This window comes from Nylanderia fulva, unplaced genomic scaffold (genome assembly GCF_048542155.1).
Source record: "Nylanderia fulva isolate GAGA-0341 unplaced genomic scaffold, ASM4854215v1 Scaffold97, whole genome shotgun sequence".
Classification (NCBI taxonomy): Eukaryota; Metazoa; Arthropoda; class Insecta; order Hymenoptera; family Formicidae; genus Nylanderia; species Nylanderia fulva.
This window is the reverse complement of record NW_028191101.1, coordinates 99639-123815: the sequence shown is the minus strand read 5'-3', so window position 1 is coordinate 123815 and position 24177 is coordinate 99639. Positions and strand designations below refer to the sequence as shown.

The window sequence follows — 24177 nt, the reverse complement described above, 5'->3', positions numbered from 1 at the left end:
TGAATCTAATCTAATATTATTTTTATGTTCATTTACTCTTGTACCTAATTGTCTTTTTGTCTGTCCTACATCTGTAGGACATTTTTGGGTAGAACACTCTCATATCATTCAAATCATCCTATATGCCACAAAAAAAGTGTAATATATAATTTAGTAGACCGGTCAATATTATTATCACATCCCCGTTTTCATAGTAAAAATTTAACATTAATCATAGAGATTTTATTGAGCAATAGTTATCCTCTTGATCTCATTTTCTCAGAAATCAATAATAGACTGAAGTTCCTTATTGTTAATAGATTAAACAAAGAAATGACTCAAGATATAAATAACGAAATCATAAATAATGACAATAATAAAAAATTCATAGCAATACCTTATATTGAAAGAATCTCGGAACTAGTAGCATCAGAATTAAAGAAATCAAATATAACAGTAGGATACAGATGTCTAAAGAAATTAAACAGAGTCATAAAAACGCAAAAAGACAGAGATAAGCTCCAAAATAATTCGGGGGTCATATATAAGATTTCGTGTAATAATTGTGATGCTACATATGTAGGACAGACAAAAAGACAATTAGGTACAAGAGTAAATGAACATAAAAATAATATTAGATTAGATTCAGCAAGGCACTCGGTGGTTTCTGATCATATTGTAAAATTTACACATAATTTCAATTGGAACGACACAAAAATCCTAGATTATGAAAAGAATTATTATAAAAGGTTGATATCAGAAATGATATATATTAAAGAAGAAAACAACAGTATCAACCTAAAAAAGGACACCGAGCGTCTTGACGGTTCTTATTATGATATTCTAAAAAAATTGTCTACGTCATCTTAAAAATTGGGTATATATACAGCGCGCCGACATTGTAAGATACAGATATCGATTTGTTTTTTAAAAAAGTACACATTGTGATTATGTTAAGTAAAAAGAAATAATTTTTTAACAAAGGTGTTATGTTCGTTGACAAAAAAGTAAGTTAATACTATTTATTAAAAATCTAAATGTATTGTAATATTTGAGCGGATATATTAATTTGTTCACAGTGTCGTTACATAATATAACAGCATCTGACGCTCTAACTCATGCCAACAATCATGAATTTTGTACTGCGTTCGTCATATAATCTTATAATTGTTGTATTTATTTATGATGTCGAAATGACTAAATTAATTTTTTAACATATTATTAGGATATTGAGAAAGACTGTCGTACAGTCGAAACGTTTATCGTAACTTTTGTATAGTATGACGTAAATTAATAAATAAAAATTTTTCAATTAATAGCATATAAGCTCGTTAAGTTGGCCTTTTATTATATCACATATTTTAATTGTATACGAGCCGAAGTTTAATTTATAAAATATATATATTTAATTCACGCTGGCCTTACAATGCGTAATAATTATACACTTTTTAAGTTCCACCAATTTAATTTTAAGTTTGTACAACATAATTATGGACAACAAAGCTTTGAAGATTTAAAATCTTGGCTAGGGGCGAATTATGGCAAAATAAGAACTGTGTCCAAATTAATATTTTTAAAACAATGTAGGACATTCAGAGTTTTACCTAAGCATCTATCAGACAATAGTAATATTAACGTATGTCATTATAAATCAAAAAAAAGGTTAGACAGTGTGTTGCATAAATTTAGAATGGAAATATTAAACATAGAGATATTTGACTTGCACAGACAAATAGGGTATTTTAACAAAAACATAAGATACTTTACACAAAGATTAAATAACAACATCCCATCCCAGGTATGGCAAGAGATTTATAACCACCATAGTAGATTATTCAAAAAACAAATTTTAAACTTACATTACTTACATAAGAAAAAATTCTTTTGGTTATTGCAAAAAAAGAATCGGATTACTATAATAATATTAAACCCATAGTTTTTTCTTGTTCAGAGAAAAATAGTGTAAACTCTCAAAATAATAAATATATTAATAACCACATTAACGCAACAAATTTTATAAACAGAACTATTAATCCATTAGAACAAACCAATGATAAATGGTTTATTAATTTGACTGATGTAGATATTCCAACTGATGTCACAAATTTATTGCAATTAGGTAGTGAATTTAGCCTTCCTATTAATACTGATAAAAAAACAGCTGTCCATGAATTCATTAAAGACATAGAAAGCAATTCGAATAACATAACTAATCTCACGACAATAAGAAACATAGCTATTCCACAGTTCTTTGTTTTTTTAAACAACAATACTAGGAAAGACATAATTAACGACAAACTTACTTTTATGTCCAAAAAAACCATGACATTTTGTAAACAAAATCCCAGCATCATTTTCACAAGAGCAGACAAGGGAAACACGACCGTAGCAATGACCAAAGAATTTTATATAGACAAAGTTGAAGAATTATTAAATGACAAAGATAATTATATGACAATCAAAAACAATCCAATAATAAAAATAGAAAAAAACTTTAACAAAAATTTAAAACAATGGTTAAAAAATGAATGGATCACAAAAAAAGACTATTATTGTTTAAGTTCCAGTGATTCAGTGCTTCCTAAAGCATATGGCTTGCCCAAAATTCACAAGGAAAATGTTCCATTCAGAGTAATAGTATCATCGGTCAATACAGCACTACATCATTTAGCTGCATATTTACACAACATTTTAGTGACAAGTTTACCCAAAGGCAAAAGTCATGTTAACAATAGTTTTGAATTGTGCAACGCTTTGTCTGATCTTAAATTAAATAACAATGAAACAATCGTATCTTTGGATGTGATATCGTTGTTCACAAATGTTCCTGTGGACCTTGCAATAGACAGCATAAATAATAGATGGCATTACATTGAAAACCACACATCAATAGACAAAAATGAGTTTGTTAATGTAATTAAATTTATTTTGACTTCAACGTACTTCACATTCAACGAAACGATCTATAAACAAATACATGGAACTCCTATGGGATCGCCTTTATCTCCAATTATTGCTGATATTGTCATGCAAGATATAGAAACTAGGATTCTTGAAACTATAAAGGTTAATATAAGGTTTTACTATCGCTACGTCGATGATATCTTGCTTTGCTTGCCGGAAGATCAAGTCACATATCTAGTAGAAAAATTTAATGATTGTCACGATAGATTAGAATTCACAATAGAAAGAGAGGATAACCGTAGCATAAGTTTTTTAGATATCTCACTCAAAATTATAAATAACATAATATACATAGATTGGTTTCAGAAAAAAACATTTTCGGGTAGAACACTCTCATATCATTCAAATCATCCTATATGCCACAAAAAAAGTGTAATATATAATTTAGTAGACCGGTCAATATTATTATCACATCCCCGTTTTCATAGTAAAAATTTAACATTAATCATAGAGATTTTATTGAGCAATAGTTATCCTCTTGATCTCATTTTCTCAGAAATCAATAGTAGACTGAAGTTCCTTATTGTTAATAGATTAAACAAAGAAATGACTCAAGATATAAATAACGAAATCATAAATAATGACAATAATAAAAAATTCATAGCGATACCTTATATTGAAAGAATCTCGGAACTAGTAGCATCAGAATTAAAGAAATCAAATATAACAGTAGGATACAGATGTCTAAAGAAATTAAACAGAGTCATAAAAACGCAAAAAGACAGAGATAAGCTCCAAAATAATTCGGGGGTCATATATAAGATTTCGTGTAATAATTGTGATGCTACATATGTAGGATAGACAAAAAGACAATTAGGTACAAGAGTAAATGAACATAAAAATAATATTAGATTAGATTCAGCAAGGCACTCGGTGGTTTCTGATCATATTGTAAAATTTACACACAATTTCAATTGGAACGACACAAAAATCCGAGATTATGAAAAGAATTATTATAAAAGGTTGATATCAGAAATGATATATATTAAAGAAGAAAACAACAGTATCAACCTAAAAAAGGACACCGAGCGTCTTGACGGTTCTTATTATGATATTCTAAAAAAATTGTCTACGTCATCTTAAAAATTGGGTATATATACAGCGCGCCGACATTGTAAGATACAGATATCGATTTGTTTTTTAAAAAAGTACACATTGTGATTATGTTAAGTAAAAAGAAATAATTTTTTAACAAAGGTGTTATGTTCGTTGACAAAAAAGTAAGTTAATACTATTTATTAAAAATCTAAATGTATTGTAATATTTGAGCGGATATATTAATTTGTTCACAGTGTCGTTACATAATATAACAGCATCTGACGCTCTAACTCATGCCAACAATCATGAATTTTGTACTGCGTTCGTCATATAATCTTATAATTGTTGTATTTATTTATGATGTCGAAATGACTAAATTAATTTTTTAACATATTATTAGGATATTGAGAAAGACTGTCGTACAGTCGAAACGTTTATCGTAACTTTTGTATAGTATGACGTAAATTAATAAATAAAAATTTTTCAATTAATAGCATATAAGCTCGTTAAGTTGGCCTTTTATTATATCACATATTTTAATCGTTAAATAACTTCTTACACTATTTTATACTAGTAATTGCGGGCATCGACATTTTCAACTTTTGACTCATTTTATCTAAAAAACTGGCCATTTTCGGAGCTTGTGCCCATTGCAACTTTTCATCGGGATGTCTTGAACTATAACATACTCCATCCCCAGCCCATTTAACTGTACACCGGTTTCCCTTTATTTTGTGCGGGGTCCTTTGTTTATAACAATAATGGAGTAAAATTATTTTTAGGAACTTTATAAATCGAATTTTTTTTTAAGTCAGATTATTGTTTCACGTTTACACATATTATTGTATAAAAATAAAATCAAAGCAAATCTTCATACATATATTTATATACTTTACACATGTATATGTGTGTATAATAGCTCGAGAAATTTGAGAGAGAGATAGAGAGAGAAAGAGAGAAAGAGAGCGTGGCAACATAAAAATCTTGATTAGGAAAAAGCCAACTATGCTCGTCGAAGAAATGTCACATTCGTCCGCTACCCACATGACGAAGAAACCATGTGTACATACATATACCGCTCGGCGGCTCGACGTTCAGGTAGAAGAGCGCAGACAAGAATCTGCTATCTCTTTCTTTCTCGAGACATATACCTAACGTCTCAAGAATCATGTAAGCGCCGGCACCTGTCTTTTAACTCTCACGTAACAATATAAAAATTATAAGTAGATATCAATGTAATTACATATGTCTAATGTTATATCATGAATATGATAATTTTATCCTTTATATTGAAAGTTAATCCTTCTTATTTCTCCTGTATATTCATCGGTTGCATGAAACATTTTCTTCAAGATCATTTTGCTTCGAAAATATTTTTTAAAACCAGAACATACTTAAAAAATTATATATATAATATTACACACACATACACACACACATATATTGTAAGCTACGCGCGCGCATGTCTGTTACCGTTCTTTGTCAGCCCGTCAGCTGCTGCCACCAATACCGGGTGTCCAAGGAGCATGCGCGGCTCCACGAGAGCGAACCACCTCGAGACCGGCGGGAGAGCCGACACTCTCCTTCGGAAAGTATCACGGATCAGACGCGTTCGGTATACGGGAGTCATTCGGAAAGTCTTTTGTTTAATTATATTTGAAGATACTTTAAATATATTAGTTCTTTACTTTAATTATTACTGGTGTTAGATATTCTGCTCGAATCTAATATTTCCTATAATTAATCCGCTTTGTTCAATCTGCGCGCCCGCTTGCCACCTTTCCTCGTCTCCTAAATATATCTTTTGATTAAACTAGGAAGCGTGCAAATATTTAAACTAGTTAACTTACATCTCAGAAGTGGGATGTTAGTGAACAATAGTGAACGATTAATTAGAATAGTTAACAAGACCGAGCATAAAAGTAAGCGATAATCGTCGGCGAAAACAGTTATCGGAACGCGGTCGGAAAGGAAAAAAAACTGGAGCAAAAAAAACACATTCCTTCAGAAGAAAACAAGAACGACCTTTATTCAAGGAACTTCTTTGTTCGGTAACATACGTGCATGGTGAGAGCACGTGCTCGTTTAACGATGGAGAGAGCCGGCCTGGAGAAACTCAACCTTGAGCAGCTGAAAGCAGAAGCGGCGAAATTTGGATTAGCAACCACGGGTTCCTGGAGTGACGTGATTGACCGAATCATGACTCACCTTGAGAAACACGGCCCGGCTCAGGAGTTGCGTCAGTTGGCGTCAGGCAATCAGTTGTCGGGGTCCGCTTCGAAAGCCGTTGCTCCATCCGTCGCGACCGAACAGCAGGCAGTCGAGATTCCAGGACCGTTCCAAGGGCGAAAGACGTCAGTGACCGGTACTGGGGATCACTCGACGATTGTGTTGCAGCAGATGCTAGCGGCGATGCAGCAGCAGCAACAGCAACTAACGCAGATAGTGCAAATGTTAATGGAGCAGAGATGTGAAGCAACGAGGCAACCGCAGTCAGATCAGCTTACCGAAAGCAACCTGAGTTCGATGCGATCATCACCGGCGGGCGAGTCGGAGCGGCGGTCGACGGAGTCCTGGCTTTCAGGGTCGGCAGTGCAGACGTTGGCCCACCAGATACCTGAGTTCGCCAGGGCTGACGACGACAACGTCCACGCACGTCCGTCGGGTGGACAAGGTCGCCCAGGTGCACGGAGCTTCGGATGGTGGCGCAACTCTGTTGGCAGCCTCCAGTCGGCTGTCCAAGTCGGTGCGTCGATGGTTTGACACCCAGGGTGACGTAGCGGTAGAGTCTTGGAGGAGCCTACGGGCTGAAATTTTGAAAATATTTAATAGAAAGGTACCATTTTATAGATCTATGCAGAAGCTAGAGTCAAGGAAGTGGCTTCCGGCGAAGGAGTCCTTCGACGACTATGCCATCGACAAGCTTGCGATGATGCATAGATTGGACCTACTTGAGAGTGACCGGATCCAACTTCTGATTAGCGGAATCTAGCAGACTTCACTGAAGGCGACGGCGTTGTCCCTCACGGCCGACACGATGGACGTCTTTCTCGACAGGATGAGGACCATCGCTCAGGGCACGGCAGAGGTAGACCGGAGGACGTCGCAGTTGCATCTGCAGTTCAAGGACAAGCAGGCCAAGGATGCCTGCAAGAACTGCGGGAAAAAGGGTCACACACACAAGGAGTGCAGAGATGAGCCAAGCTGCTTTTACTGCAAGGAAAAGGGCCACCGCAGATTCGATTGTCCGGTCCTGAGGAGAAAGGAACCCAGGGCGGCCCCAAAACCAACCGGTGCGACATTGGCGGCGGCGACTGTATTGGAGGAGCTCCAGGAGTCCGCAGCGATAGCAGCCGTCCAGGAAACGTCCACGGAATTAGTGGTAGGCGATCCCCTGATCCGAGTGAGTCTACCTGAGCAAAAAATAAATCTGTTAGCGTTAATAGATACGGGTAACCCAGTATCTTTCGTAAAAGCGAGCGTGTTTTATAAATTCATAAAATCAGACGCGAAATCGTTGATTGGTACAAAATGCAACTTAAGAAATTTATCAGACCAAAAATTAGATGTTATTGGCTTAAAGGGAAGTTCGGCAAGTGTAAAATTCAAAAAAATCTGAAACTTTGTATAAGTTTAGAGTAGATGAACCTAATCACGAAACAATTTTTTTTAGCTGCTAATATTCGGTTTTAGGGGTGCAGCATCCCCTTAAATAAAATCGGTGTTTACGTTTTCAAGCGAATATCGCCGAAATAATGAGAAATATAAAAAAATGTTTCCAGCAAAAGTTTTATGGTTTCGAAAGCTCTTTATAATGGCATGATCATATTTTGCAAAAATGTTTAATTTTTCAAAATACCTCCACCACGTATCTTTTTTTTTCATATTTAAATTTTTCTTGCAACTAAAATTAAAGTTTATTTCACGCCAAATTCAACCATATATAATAAAGTTGCGATCCGTAAACGTGTTTTAGAGAAATAAACTGAAAACATCCTTACAGGGTATGCTGTCAATTTTATCGGCCGCTAATTTTGGCTACGACTTCTCTTTCTCCCCTTCTCTCTGTAATTTTTCGCAATACAAGATAACGATGAAACAGATGTTCGTAATAAATCTAATCACGTAACTGATTTTTGTATATTACACATTTTATAAATAATATAGTAGTCAAAATATATCGTAAGAGAAAAATCAAAGTTATCGATAAAGTAATTTTTGATTTAGACCTTTGGTAAAAAAAATTAAAGATTATCGTCTAGAATGAAATAAACACGGATGCACTAACGTATATGTAATATTTCCTGTTATGTACGTCATTATATTTATGAGAACGTTATCAACTTTGAATAGTTGAAAGGTTGAAAGATTATCGAGATTGATGTGATGCAATAAAAGGGAAGATTATGGGAAGGCTATCTTTAATGTTCGTTGTCCTTATACAATTAGTATAAAAGCCATCCGCTTTTGCATTTTATTCATGTTATTTAATATATTGTACGTGTGATACTTTCTGTGGGAAAATTTCATATAACATTTATTCAAGCATTTATGTCAAAATGTTGGCCATAAATACGGCGAACGTTATAAATTTGTTAATTACAACGTTTCACATTGCAAATCTCGCTGTCACTCCTGTTAATCATCGTGAAGTAGAACTCCACGATGCAATTTCAAATTTAATAAGGGATTCTCTAAAAGACGATATTACGATTGAATATGATTGGGGACTTGATTTTGATGATCCATCGGAACCTCAAGCTGTACAGTTTGTAGATTCGTATGATCCTCATGCTGAAGAAGATAACTATGAAGATGAAGTTTGTATTGTAGATGACGAAGGTGGAAGTGTAGATTTAAATTATAAAAAAAAAGCGGTTGAATATTGGAACAGTGGAAAAAAAAGACGTTTATCCGTTTCTGTTGTACAGAATCGTTTTAGAAAGGTAAATTCTCATTAAAAAATAAGTACAATACTAACTAAATATAGATAAACGTGTATGAATATCATAGTGGATAATAAACAAAAGTCAGGAACAACGTTTCATGTCGCATGTTCATCTGCATTCGATTAATTTTCTTGTGTTTGATATAATCTTTTAAATATTGGATCTTTTTTCTCTTTTAGGTAAAACATGTTTCGCAATTGTACAGATGGCAGGAGTATATAATGCGTGGAGGGACAAACAAAGACAAATTGATATTCATTGCCGAATATGTATTAATAAAATTTCAAGAAACTATTGATAGAGGATCTATTATTCATGACATCGATTTGCGAAGGTGGGCGCTAGAAGCAAAGAAGCAAGTGAATTTTGCTACATTTAAAGCAGGACATTGGTGGATATGGAATTTTAAAAAAGCTCATCGCATTACATCACGTAAAATAACAAAATTTAAAACGCAATCTAATTTACAAGCTGATGCACTGATACGTCAAAATGCAGAAGAATTTGTGACAAATGTAAAACCACATATTGCTATAACTGGTGAAGGATCAACTTATAATGCAGATGAAAGCGGTTTTAATCTAGAAATACATTCTGGAAGAACCTTAACTAATATGGGAGTAAAGACAGTCGAAGCTACTGTTCAATCTTTATCTTCTATAAGTCATAGTTATACTATTATGCCAATTATATCTGCGGACGGGTATCTTCTTTCGCCTCTATATATAGTCTTAAAAGAAACTACTGGATCGTTTGGACCACGAGTAGAAGAAACTCTTTTTCGACCTGCTAATGTTTATATTGCGGCTTCAAAATCCGGAAAGCTCACAACCCAACACTTTAAAAATTGGTTTTTAGAGGTATATCTTCCGAATACTAAAGAGAAAAGTTTGCTGTTGCTAGATTCATGGACAGGCCATTGCCCGGAACAGTTAATAGAACTTGTACCAAAAGACAAACAAGTAAATATTTTAACAATACCAAAAAAAACAACTGCTTTTATACAACTTTTAGATGTTTTTGGCTTTAGAATCTGGAAAAATTTTATTCGAAGCTTCTCTGATAATGTTATTTTAAATAATTACGATATAAATTTACATTTACGCAATAACATTATAAAATTACAGTCTTTGGCACACAATCAACTTTCTTCTCCAAGATTTCGAAATTTATTTAAATATAGTTGGTATAAAAGTGGCTATTTATCAACACGGCCTGAAAAGTTTGAAAATCCAATCAATTACTGTTATTTTAAAGAAAAAAAAAACATATACCGAAATGTAGCATTTGTGATAAAATGGCTTTTATACGTTGTGCATGGTGCAAAAAATACTTCTGTTTTGAACACTTCTTTGAACAATACCATTATTGTAACAATTATATAGAATAAATAATATCTTATTTTTGTAAAAACTACTATATTATTTATAAAATGTGTAATATACAAAAATCAGTTACGTGATTAGATTTATTACGAACATCTGTTTCATTGTTATCTTGTATTGCGAAAAATTACAGAGAGAAGGGGAGAAAGAGAAGTCGTAGCCAAAATTAGCGGGCCGATAAAATTGACAGCATACCCTGTAAAGATGTTTTCAGTTTATTTCTCAAAAACACGTTTACGGATCGCAACTTTATTATATATAGTTGAATTTGGCGTGAAATAAACTTTAATTTTAGTTGCAAGAAAAATTTAAATATGAAAAAAAAAGATACGTGGTGGGGGTATTTTGAAAAATTAAACATTTTTGCAAAATATGATCATGCCATTATAAAGAACTTTCGAAACCATAAAACTTTTGCTGGAAACATTTTTTTATATTTCTCATTATTTCGGCAATATTCGCTTGAAAACGTAAACACCGATTTTATTTAAGGGGATGCTGCACCCCTAAAACCGAATATTAGCAGCTAAAAAAAATTGTTTCGTGATTAGGTTCATCTACTCTAAACTTATACAAAGTTTCAGATTTTTTTGAATTTTACACTTGCCGAACTTCCTTGTTAGTTAAGGTAACGTTAAATTTTGAATTCCTAAAAAGAAAAGAATTTCAAGCAAATTTATATGTTCTAAAAAACGAATCATTTCAAAGCGATGTTATCATTGGTCGCGAGTTTTTGCGGGAAAACAAACTCACGTTAGTCTATAATCCTGTGGCGAAAATACAGGAAGAGAAGGTCAACTTGTTTGCGATGCTTCCATTGTGTGTCGACGAGGGGCAAACAGAAACGCTGAAACAAATAATACAAAATAGACTTTGATACGGATACAAAAATTGGTTTGGAAAAATTGATATCTAGAGTTCAGACACAAAATATTTTTTCAGTAAATGATGATTACCGTGTAGAAGTAAATATAAAGGATTCTTCGATATTCGCGTATGCCCCTAGGCGATTCGCAATGGCGGAACGGAAGCAAATCTGAGATATTATCGATGATCTTCTCCAGCGAGGTATCATTAAGACGAGCGTATCACCGTATTGCGCCAGGGTCGTACCTGTTAGGGAAAAAGACGGTCGATTAAGGCTCTGCGTAGACCTCCGACTTCTGAATAGCCGGGTTCACAAGCAAAAATATCCTTTTCCAATAATTGAGGAAATGTATTTCCAAGTTAAGCAATAAAAAAATTTTTACTCTACTAGATCTCAAAGATAGTTTTCATCAGATTAAAGTACACGAGAATTCGTCTAAGTATTTTTCATTTACGACCCCGGATGGTCAATTTGAATTTATTCGCTTACTGTTTGATTACTGTAAGGCACCGGCCGAATTTCAGAAAAGGCTTATTCAAATTCTAAACCCTTTGATTAGGCAAGACAAGGTTATTGTTTACATCGACGATGTCTTAATCCCAGCTGAAACAATACAAGAAAATTTAGACACCTTAGAAGAAGTCATGTTAATACTAAAAAAAATATGGATTCGAACTTAACTTTAAAAAATGTAAATTTTTGAGAAAAAGAATAGAATTTTTGGGATATGTAATCTCGTCAGAGGGAATTACGTTAAGTCCGCGGCACACGGAGGCAGTGCACAACTATAGACAGCTTAAAGATAAAATTCAGTTACAAAGATTTCTAGGCCTCTCCAATTATTTTCGTAAATTCATAAAAAATTATGCTTTCAAAGTCAAACCGTTGCAAAACTTGCTAAAAAAGGATGTAAATTTTGAATTTAATGGCGCGTGTGTCGAAGCATTCTCAAATATTAAAAAAGAATTAACATCTTACCCGGTGTTAAGACTATTTGATCCAGCGGCTGAGACTCAGTTGCATACGAATGCATGTAGTGGAGGTATAGGAGCGGTTTTCCTCCAACGTCAGTGTGACGGTTCATGGGCCCCTGTAGCTTACTTCAGTCAGTCGACTAATGCGGCTGAATCGCGTTACCACAGTTTTGAGCTGGAAATGTTAGCAATTGTGAGATTGGTGGAAAGATTCCATTTATATTTGTATGGTATTAAATTCAGTATAATTACAGATTGTAATGCGTTAGTACACGCAGTCAAAAAAGCTAATCTGAACCCTAGGATAGCTAGGTGGACGTTAGCCTTACAAAATTACACATTTGACATTACTCACCGGCCAGGTAATAGGATGGTACACGCAGATGCCCTCAGTCGTAGCGTTGCATTTGTGGATGAATTTCCACTGGAGCGAAGACTTGAATTCCTTCAATTAGCAGACCCTAAAATTTTTAAAATAAGCAGCGAATTAGAATTAGAAGAGAATGATAAGTTTGCGCTTATAGATGGTTTGGTTTATAAAAGAATAGATGGTGAAATGAGATTTGTCGTGCCAGAGTCAATGGTCACAAATATACTTAGAGCGCACCACGATGACATAATGGTTATGAAAAAACGTTAATTGGTATCAAACAAAATTATTGGTTTCCCAGGATGAGAAAACGCGTTTTGAATTATATAGAAAATTGTCTTATATGTCTTACCGCAAACAGTTCCTTCAATAGACAGGAGAGCGAGACTCAATTGTATCCGTTGCCAAAGTCTCCCTTAGAATTGATACACATAGACCACTTCGGTCCACTTCAGGAAACTGTAGATGGCTATAAACATGTTTTGCTTATAATTGATGCATTCACCAGATTGACGTGGCTATATTCAACTAAATCTACCGGTGCGAAAGAGGCAATGAAGCTTCTGGACAATCTGTTCTCTATTTTTGGAAAGCCAGTAAAGTTGGTTTCAGATAGAACTTCCGCATTCACTTCGAAAGAGTTCACTGATTATTTACAGAATCAGAATATTAAGGGGTAACACCACTCTAGGATTTTGAAAAAATCAATTTTTTTTTTTGCTTTAAACAATGCTTTAACATCATAAAAATAACATGCACTTGGTTTTATAGTAAAAAAAATTTTTTAAAAGCCTCTACCAACGATTTTTCCGCAGCGCCACGGAGCGCCGCTTGAGCCTTAACGCGGCGCGTTCGGATTCATCGCTTTTGTCATCCTGTTTTACCTTTCAGGATAATAAGTGGCCCTGTTATTTATAGTGCAGAAGATGCTTGAGTTACTCAAAAGATCACCAGGGTACGCTACTGCCAAAATAAACTTGTATTTCAGTACAGGCATCGCTGATTAAAGGTAAACATAAATTTCAAGCATTTTAAGTGCTCGTGAAACTTTAAACGCGTTTTTCTCGAAACCACTTTTTTCAATCTTAGCGAACACATTACTTCAACACGGTTGCATGGATCAGTTTGAAAATTTGACAGTAGCTTCACAATTACATCCTTTATAGAAGTACGTAGGGGTTTTTCGATTCAATGTAAACTTTTTATTTTATAAACAATTTACTGCTTATTTTTTGGCATAAAATTGAATTTTTGTTTCAAAAGTGCACCGTTTCTGCAAAATTTGATAAAATAAAAAATCCCTACGTACTTCTATAGGCAATAGTATGTAGATTTAAAATTTTTTTGGTTTTTTATTCTAGGTCTTATAGTTCACGAGAAATTGGTTCGCTAATGGAAGCGTTTTTTAAAAACGTCATTTTGAAGATTGTCTCTCTCGTCGCCATTTTGTATAAAAAAAATAATAAAAAAATTTTTTTCTATACTTAAATATATGCTCAATAAACCTTCTCAAGAAAAATTCCCATTCCTTTTATTATATTCTCAAAAAAAATTGTCAAAGTTAGGTCTTTTTTTCGACCGCTAGAGTGGTGTTACCCCTTAAACATAGAAAAGTGGCTGTAGCGGCTCCATGGGCCAACGGTATGATAGAGAGGGTGAACAGATTTCTAGAAACTTCTTTGACAAAGCACATAGACTCTCAGATAGAGTGAAAACAGAATTTGAGCGAAATACAGTATATTATAAATAATACGCACCATTCTACAATTAAGGCCACTCCGTCAAAACTCTTGTTGGATTACGAACAGCGTAACCATGCAGATCATGCAATAGCTCGTCTCACAAAGGCCTTGCACGATGTTGACCATGATCTAGAAACAGATAGGAGTGTTAGACGCGATACCGCTTTACGAACGACTGATATGATTAGAAATTATAACAAAATGTACAAGGATAAACATAGCGTTAAACCAACAAAATATAAAGAAGGTGATTATGTGATGATCAGAAATGACCGAAACAAAATAGGGGCAAGTTCTAAGTTGAAACCTAACTATAAAGGTCCATACCCAGATAGCACATGGACATTCAATGGATGTCCATTGAACGTCTACTTTCTGGACGTCGGACATCTATTTTTGGTCCAAATAAGATTCGTCGGACGTCTGATGGACATCCATATCACATACGCTTGACACAACTTCGGACATCCATAAAATATCTGAAATAAGACTGTTGTTGAACCTATTTTGGACTTATTTTGGATCATCTTGGACGTATTAACGATATCCATAATAAATCCAAAATAGGTCGAAAACGGTCTCATTTCGGACATATTACGGACGTAATTTTGGGATACATACTCGCGAATCTATATATATAAGCACCGTCTGTCTGTATGTATGTACGCGAACTACTTCCGCATTTGTGGACCGATATTCGTGAAACTGGTACCAAAATGTTGCAAATTTTTTGGGGGTGGCTGCTGTGGGGTTTTTTTTTTAATTTTTTAATTTTTTTTTTTTTCTACAGAGGAGGGTATGTTTAATCTTTTTTTGCAATATTTCTGAACACATGGTATCAAAATGTTGCAAATTTTTTTGGAAATAACGACGATGCGGTTTTTTTAAGTGTTACACCCCCACCCACGCACCCACCCACGCATCCACCCACGCGCATGCGCATTTATGGACCAATTTTCACGAAATTAGTACCAAAATGTTGCAAATTTTTTTGAGAAAACTACTGGTTTATTTTTTTAAGTTTACCCCTCCACCCACGCACCCACCCACGCAATCGTATATTTATGAACCGATTTTTTTTAAATTGGTACCTCTTCCGGCTCTTGCCCATCGAGCTTTCTGTTTTACTGCAGAAAATGATTATATTACATAATATTTATTTATAATATTATATTATTATATATAATATTGAGGAGGGAGAGGGAGAGAGAGAGAGAGAGAGAGAGAGAAAGAGAGAGAGGGATTAATTTAATCTATATATATAAGCACCGTCCGTCTGTCTGTCTGTCTGTCTGTGCCCGAACTACTTCCGCATTTGTGGACCGATTGTCTCGAAATTGGTACCAAAATGTTGCAAATTTTTCGGGGGTGGCTGCTGTGGGTTTTTTTTTTAATTTTTTTATTTTTATTTTTTTTCTTCAGAGGAGGGTATGTTTTTGCGAAAAAATTTTTTTTTTGCAATATTTCTGAACACATGGTATCAAAATGTTGCAAAATTTTTGGAGATAGCGACGATGCGGTTTTTTTAAGTGTAACACCTCCACCCACGCATCCACCCACGCATGCGCATTTATGGACCAATTTTCACGAAATTAGTACCAAAATGTTGCAAATTTTTCTGAGGAAACTGGTGTTTTATTTTTTTAAGTTTACGCCTCCACCCACGCAATCATCCACGCGCGTGCGCATTTATGGACCAATATTTTTACGAAATTGGTACAAAAATGTTGCAAATTTTTTGGAGATGGCGACGATGCGGTTTTTTCAAGTGTTACACCTCCACCCACGCACCCACCCACGCGCATACGCATTTATGACCAATTTTCACGAAATTAGTACCAAAATGTTGCAAATTTTTCTGACAAAGCTGGTGTTTTATTTTTTTAAGTTTACGCCTCCACCCACGCACCCACCCACGCAATCGTATATTTATAAACCGATTTTTTTAAAATTGGTACCAAAATGTTGCAAATTTTTTGAAGATGGCGACGATGTGGTTTTTTCAATTGTTACACCTCCACCCACGCATTCATCCACGCGCGTGCGCATTTATGGACCAATATTTTTACGAAATTGGTACAAAAATGTTGCAAATCTTTTTGAGAAAGCTGCTGTGTGGTTTTTTAAAGTTTTATCCCACCCACGCATTCACCCACACATTCACACATTTATTCACAGACTTTTTCGAAATTTGTACTCAAATTTTGTTGGGGATGGCTACTATGATTTTAACAAATTTTTATCATCCTATTCATCCACCCACGCACCCATGCACCCATGTGCATACGCATTTATTGACTTGGTCACACCAATAAGTAATTTTAAATAAATTTGTGTACATGTTTGTGATTGCAAAAATTTGCAACATTTTGGTACTAATTTCGTGAAAATTGCATACAAATTAAAGGTTTATTTACACGAATTGCACACATAATCACAAATACGTACACAAATTTTTTAAAAATTACTTCTTGGTGTGACCAAGTCAATAAATGCGTATGCAAATGGGTGCATGGGTGCGTGGGTGGATGAATAGGATGATAAAAATTTGTTAAAATCATAGTAGCCATCTCCAACAAAATTTAACTACAAATTTCAAAAAAGTATGTGAATAAATGTGTGAATGCGTGGATGCATGCGTGGGTGGGATAAAACTTAAAAAAACCACACAGCAGCTTTCTCAAAAAAATTTGCAACATTTTGGTACTAATTTCGTGAAAATTGGTCCATAAATGCGCATGCGTGTGGGTGGAGGTGTAACACTTGAAAAAACCACATCGTCGCCAAAAATTTGCAACATTTTGGTACCAATTTTTTAAAAAATCCGTTCATAAATATGCGATTGTGTGGGTGGATGCGTAGGTGAAAGCGTAAACTTAAAAAACCCCACACACATACACACAGAGAGAGAGAGAGAGAGAGAGAGAGAGAGCGTGTGTCTTAAAGAAAGAGGGAGGGAGAGAGATAAGGAGAGAGAGAGCATGTGTCTTAAAGAGAGAGAGAGGGAGCGCGTGTGTTTTAGAGTGAGAGAGAGAGAAAGCGTGTCTTAAAAAAAGAAAATAAAATATCTGGGAGAAAGAAATAGATAACATAGTAGTCATCCACAAAAAAATTTAAACATTTATTTTGGTATAAATTTCGTGAAAGTCGAACAACAAATGTGGAAGTAGTTTGCGGTAATACAAAAAAAGAATTAATTTTTTGTGTTAAAACGGATTTAATATAGACTATATGAGGACCGCGCAAAGCGCGGTCCGAATAGAAAGGCTGGCTTTGAGGACCGCGCGAAGCGCGGTCCGAAAAGCTAGTCTAATAAAATACTAAAACAATTGATTTATTCAAATATAAACATTTATTGACTTTTAAGTTTGGTACCGAAAATATTGTTTTGTCAATATATATAATAATATATAATAATTATTATATATTATATATTTATTTTTATACATATACATGTAAAAAAATATATAATATAATATACAAAAATGATCAATATTACATACAAGATGTCAGGGTAAAGATTGTGCCAATTATACTCGCGAGCAAGTAGAATACAGTAAACTGAACAGAAAAGTTTTATATCATTTTGCTAAATTCGCAATAATTGTTATATTATTAAAATATTTAAGCCAATGAGCGAATGAAAAGCGAAAGTTTGGAATTGGTAGGTATCATATACAATAGAATAGATCGGCTAAAAAGATAGTAGGGGTCGATTTATTTTATTGTCTATGTTATGCCTACAGATTCCAAACTATCGCTTTCCATGCGCCCATTGGCTTACATATTCAAATTAATCACATTATTTTGCAAAAGCAAAATGATATAAGATTTTTATGTTTAGTTTACTACAATGTTTTATCTACTCACGAGCGTTGACATCCGACAATTTGTATATTTGAGAATAATTATAATATATATTAATTATAAAAGATAATATATAATATGGAAATCTAACATATGTATGGCTTATTATTTATATGTATAAGATATATCATAGAAATATTATCTTTCATTGACTGGAAATATTAAAAATCTTATTTAAAAACTAGAAATTAAATTGAACATTTTGTTACGGAAACATTAGTATCACATACGTACATATTATAAAATAAATCTTAACTTTATCTTGAAATAAATCTAACTTAAAAAACTTTGAACGCTTACAATGTTAATTATTACGCATATGTATCATATAAATATATATGATAAAATATATCAAAAATTTATTAATATTATTAATCTTCTTGTTATTAGTCTTCTTATAGTTATGATGAGTCTTCTTCAGTTCTTTGTTTATCTTGCTTCTTCTTTTCACCATTTAATCTTTCTTTAGCTCTTCGCAGCCATTTCTGAACTGCTTCTTCTAAAACTTTCTTGTTATATTCGGAATTACTATCTTGACCGGAAACTGTAATAAAAAAATCAGCATCTTGTAAACAATAATTTATTTTTTTATTTATGTGATTTCATTAAGATTAATTATTTAAATAAGATAACATTAATAAATTAAACAAATAACATTATCTACTTATAGACATACTTACCAATTAGCAAGTCAGCGAGTTTTAAATGACAAAATTTCCTTTTCTGTTTTGCTCCTAGCCAACTATATTTTTCAGCCAGCTCGTTGGTCAACAAACGAGTACAATTGCGCTTAATAAATTCGTAAGGATTTTTTCCCCCTACTCTGGATACTTCTTTAACCTACAATAAATATTTTTTAAAAAACATTATTTTGAAAATTACAAATATATAACAATATGTTTAACAATTAATTTAATAATTTACATGTTATTAATATTACTATATAATTTTATATTATAAATTTTAATAATATATCGCTCTAATAACCACAAATTAGATTTAAAATGTAATAAATAATATAGAATTAAAAGGAATTGAAAGAATCTATTTTATTTTTTTTGAAATTTATATATTAATTTAATTTAATAAATTTTTATTTTTAATTTTAACTTATTTACTAAGTTAATTTTTATTTTGTGATTTAGAATTTTAGATTAACTGTAATCGTTTTTAAAATATTTATAAAGATCTATTGTAAATAATTAACATTTTAAAAGTTAAACAATTAGTTATTAATTTTAAAAATCCAATAAAACTCATTAAAAAAAATTAATAATTAATAAATTATTATTACCGATATTTCGAACTTATTCGGTTGATTTAAAAATTGTTCTACGTGCTCTTCTAAATCTTCCACCGAATTAAAAGGAAGATGAGGAAAAGAAAAAATAGACTCTTCTCTTTCAGTTACATTGGGCCGTTGATGAACTTGTTGCAACAATTCATTTTTCATATCTTTTAAATCATCTGCTATTTGCCATAACTGGGTCTTAAAGTATGATTGCTGACGGATAATTTCTTTAAAATACTGAAGCACTGTAAATTAAAACAAAAATAATGTAAAGATTATTTTTTACTTACTAAATTCCAATTTTTTAAACATTCCATTGAGATTATATATGTATATATAAAATAGTAATTTCAGAATATATGTATATTGAATAGATTTTTGTCCGTGCTATTAACGTATAGTTATGACATTTTATTTATAAAGTGCACAGACAAAGAAAGCAATCACAAAAACATTTTTAATATTTCTTTGTATAACAAAATAATAAATATAAATAATAAAATATAAATATGATTAAATATAAACATGATTAATATAAATATAATTATTGATTAAAATAATGATTAAGATAATGAAATATAATAAAGAAGATGGTGATAAAATGATGATAATGATAAAATAATGTTAATATAATAATAATATCAAAAAATAGAATAAACAGTATAATAATAATTAATAATTATTTCTTTACAGTTATTTACTGATAGCACAGACAAAACCTATGAAAAATTATAAAGTTAGTTTTAAACAATATAAATTATGTACCAATTTTATTGTCGACAACATCTTCTGTCTTATTATTTTGTATGTTGTGCTCATTGTCCTGCAAAATATTTGAAATATTCAAAAATCCATCTTGTAAGTGCTTCGTCCGTTTATTCGGAACTTCATTGGATGATTGATCCACTGATCTTGATTGACATTTGTTGCTCTTCGCATTTTCGTAATTTGTACTTTTCAATGATTCTATGTATAAAAAAAATAATAATAGTAGTTACATATATAATCTTTGTAATACACAAACTAAACATATTGAATAATATCAGTATATACTTATTTTATAATAATTTTAATTTAGTAGCTTTTATTATTATATTAATTTAATAATTTTATTAGTATTTTAGTTTTATATATAATAAAATATATAGAATACTGCATGAATGAACATAATAACATAGGAAATTCAGTGCTAATTCTGAAATAATAAAAATATTGGCTCTCTAACTGTTTTAGAATTAAATTTCATTATTTCTATTTTTTTGGAAAAGCATATCAAGTATTGTCCTATATTAGTTTTTTTATTGACCCATTTTAACTATATTGTTAAATACAATTTCTTTAAATCTTGAAGATTCATTAAAATTGTATTTAACAATATTGACTTCGCCAATTTAAAAAAATTATATGTATAATATATATATATATTATTATATATTATTATATTATATTTGAATGTATTATAATATATTTATAATATGTTAATTATTTAAAATCTATTTTCTCGGATTTTACAAAATTTGTTTTACATAATTTTGCAACTGCAGTTTTTCTATGTAAATACTTCTGTTAAGTTCTTCTGTATTATAGATTTAATTCAAGATATTGAATGACTAGCTGCTGTCATTAGGATATTATATTTCCCTACACGACATGAAAGATCTGATATGTCAATTGTGAAATGTTAAAATATTGATTTTTCTATTTATTTTCGAGCAAAGTTTTATTAAGTTTTTCGAATATTAAGATTAGTCGATTAAAATTTATATTATTAATGCAATTACTAAATTATGTAAAACAAATTTCGTAAAATCGGAGGAAGTAAGTTTTAAATAAATAATATATCATAAATATATTTTATAATACATTAAAATATAATATAATAATATATTATATATTTTTTATATTATATTATATATATTATGTATATTATATATTAATATTTAATATTAAAACGAACTTTGTGTGTTCATAATTGGAGGCGTCCGTAATTTAGTGCACTCTTCGGTAGATTCATCTGATGACGAAAAGAATTTCTTTGGGATAATTTTTCTTTTCGAAATGTTATCATTATCAGTCTCGGAGTTTAATTCAGATGTTAATTCAGCCTTTTTGGCTTTTTCCCTGGCTGTTTTATAGTTATTTGAAAATACAAGTAAATATATTTATATTATTATAACAAAAATAACGATTATGTACATATATTATTGATCACAAAAGTATATGTGGAATGTATAATATTTAAATATTTTATATTAACCATAACTGCTGTTTCTGAAAGTCATAACATTATATGAAGGCCAACATGTATTTGGTTCGGCATGTTTTTTGATAGCCGCTACAATTTTTTCCATGTGAAACGGTGGCCAATAATATTTTTTATTGATAATCCAGGTAGATGGGACAGCTTCAACTGTATCTTCATCTATAAACCTTACTATAGTCCATGATCTCTCCATTTCTTCAAACATTTCAACAAAAAATTTAAGGAGCATTTTATTCCAACAAAAAATTCTATTTACAATTTATATATGAAAAGGCGCAAACACTCAATAACTTATCACAAAAATTGCAAACCTATTTCCTCTATATATTATATTGTATATTATATATATATTATATTTATCTATATATTATTATAAATTATATAAAAAATTAACATTTTTTTAGCGAAGAGCACAAGAAAAGAAAAATTTTTAAAAATATTCTGAATGTAATAAGGGAAAAACTACATACTTATTTTTATATTTTAATTTCATACATTTATTTGCAATTTGCCCTAAATCCCAGGATTCTAAATTTCCAATATCATTGATTACATATATCCCTAATTTTGACGACTTACATGGTACGGTGTAAAAATCTGTAAGCGTTTTATATTTATTTCCGATTACGAAAAAGCCCTCATTATTTACAACAAAATTTCTAATAACAATAATGTTTTCGTCTTTTAAGCTACAGCAATTATCGGGTTCATTTATTTTTAAAATAAATTGTTTAAACACCGCTTTGCCAAATTGATTACAATTATGAAAATTAATAATAAGTGGACCATTAAAATGTGGTTTTAAAAATTGAGGCTCGTTACATTTTACTCTGACATTAGAATTTATACAATAGTTTCTTTCAGTTATACGACAAACAATTTGCTCTAATTCTTTATTATTTTTACGAATCATTTTTAATATAGATTGTAAGTAATTTTCAAACGGAAAAGCACTGAATTCTTGAAGAATTCCAAATTTTTTCGCGTCATCACAAATATGTAATAAATGATGCAGGTTGTGCGATGCATTTTCTTTACCATATAAATTAATAAATGTTTCTACAAAATATTGCAATAAGGAGTTGGAATAATCTAAATATTGTTCCATATGTTTTGAATTAGACAAAATAGTGATAGCTACATGTAAAGTTAAAAAATTTAAATATTGATCATGATTTAGAATAGATTTTAAAACAACAGATCCCGTATATAATAAAAAAGTTCTAAATTCGGTTGCCTTCCATCTTTTACTTTCAAACAAAGATCTTGATTTTCTATTAAATTCGGAAGGTATATATTTTTTTTGATGTTCTAATAACTTTGATATTTCAGATATTTGACAAAAGGATAACTTTGTTTTAGGTTTTCCGTAACACCATAAAGAAATCAGTTTTTTAACAACTCCCAAGAATATTAAATGCATCGGATCAGATGGAAAATCATTCACCATATTTATATTAGGAATCGATTCAAGTATTGATGTACCTATATGATGGTTTTCTTGTAATTTTAATCGGAAATCGTTATCTGTTCTTAATTGACAACTATTTAAATATGGATAAGTCATTCTATTGAGATAATATTTGCCCTTAGCTGTACATTTAAAACATGCGTAATAACCCGAATGACCCTTTGTATAAGTAATAAAACATCTAGCAGGAACATCGCATATAAAAGATTTAATTTTAAAAGAATAAGTGTGATCTTTAATTTTTATACCATGAATAGTTAAATTTTTTGCTTCTTCTGTGAAAGATTGTAAAAATACATTGGCATCTGTGGGTTTTTCATGTCCATGATAAATTCCAATGACATCAACTTCATTGTAATTTTCAACTAAATTACATAAAATGGGATAAACTTGACTACTTGAACTTTTGAATAATGGCAGGCCATCGATGTTAATGTTAACTTCAATACAGTGTAAATTTTGAAAAGAACATCGCGATAAAAGTCTTTCGATGCAATTACTTAAACCGAAATGATAGTAATGTCCTGGTGCAACGACGTCTACATTGATTTTTCTGGGAGTTCCTAATAAACTGCGAGCATTTTTAGGACAATTCCGGATATTTAAGTTTCATATTAGATATTAATTCATTTAACGCAGTATGAGTTATATTATTTTTAATTGCCCATTCTTGCAACCAAGATATAGAATTTGGAAAATCAGTAGTGGAATTTATAGATTTAAAGTTATTCACAAAATTTGTAGATTCAAAGTTATCAAAATTATGTTCTGTATCATCGGGATCACGGTCCGAATTATAATTATTCACGGTTTCTAAATCATTATTGATATAAAAATTATTGCAATCCTCTAAATTATTATTTGAAACTGAAGGTGTACTTTCTAATAATGGCATTAAATTCTTATTTTGAACATTATTAATTACTAAATTAGTTATCTCTTGTGCTCTTCGATAATATTTTCTTCTTATTTTTGGCATTTTTAAAATTAATATTAAAATTTAAAATTTATTAATA

At 31.5% G+C, this 24177-nt stretch overlaps 2 protein-coding genes and 1 long non-coding RNA gene across 3 annotated transcripts; 2 read left to right on the top strand and 1 right to left on the bottom strand.

Moving 5' to 3' along the window:
* The first annotated feature begins 8469 nt into the window (after window positions 1-8469).
* Window positions 8470-10346, top strand: LOC114927850 (uncharacterized). Its single transcript, XM_029298906.2, is given in 3 exon segments — window positions 8470-8927; window positions 9110-10198; window positions 10201-10346. Coding segments are annotated over 3 exon segments (1596 nt in total). The 5' UTR covers window positions 8470-8540; the 3' UTR covers window positions 10321-10346.
* Window positions 10347-13368: 3022 nt separating this feature from the next.
* On the top strand, window positions 13369-14032 carry LOC146719488 (uncharacterized). The gene is made up of 2 exons (XR_014926507.1): window positions 13369-13536; window positions 13889-14032. It is a non-coding gene; the product is annotated as an uncharacterized LOC146719488 (long non-coding RNA).
* A 4263-nt stretch (window positions 14033-18295) lies between these two features.
* Window positions 18296-21461, bottom strand: LOC114941396 (uncharacterized). Its single transcript, XM_029316383.2, has 5 exons — window positions 21385-21461; window positions 20193-20393; window positions 19431-19672; window positions 18817-18976; window positions 18296-18680 (listed from the first exon to the last, which is right to left on the bottom strand). Exons 1-5 carry the CDS (start codon window positions 21395-21397, stop codon window positions 18538-18540), a joined length of 759 nt encoding a protein of 252 aa, XP_029172216.2. The 5' UTR covers window positions 21398-21461; the 3' UTR covers window positions 18296-18537.
* Window positions 21462-24177: the final 2716 nt, after the last annotated feature.

What these genes read in the sequence shown, in the direction of transcription:
- LOC114941396 (XM_029316383.2), bottom strand. An exon ending in CGAATAAGTTCGAAATATCG is followed by an intron (nt 18,977 to 19,430) that starts GTAATAATAATT and finishes TATTTATTGTAG; the next exon opens with GTTAAAGAAGTATCCAGAGT. An exon ending in ACTCGCTGACTTGCTAATTG is followed by an intron (nt 18,681 to 18,816) that starts GTAAGTATGTCT and finishes TTTTTATTACAG; the next exon opens with TTTCCGGTCAAGATAGTAAT.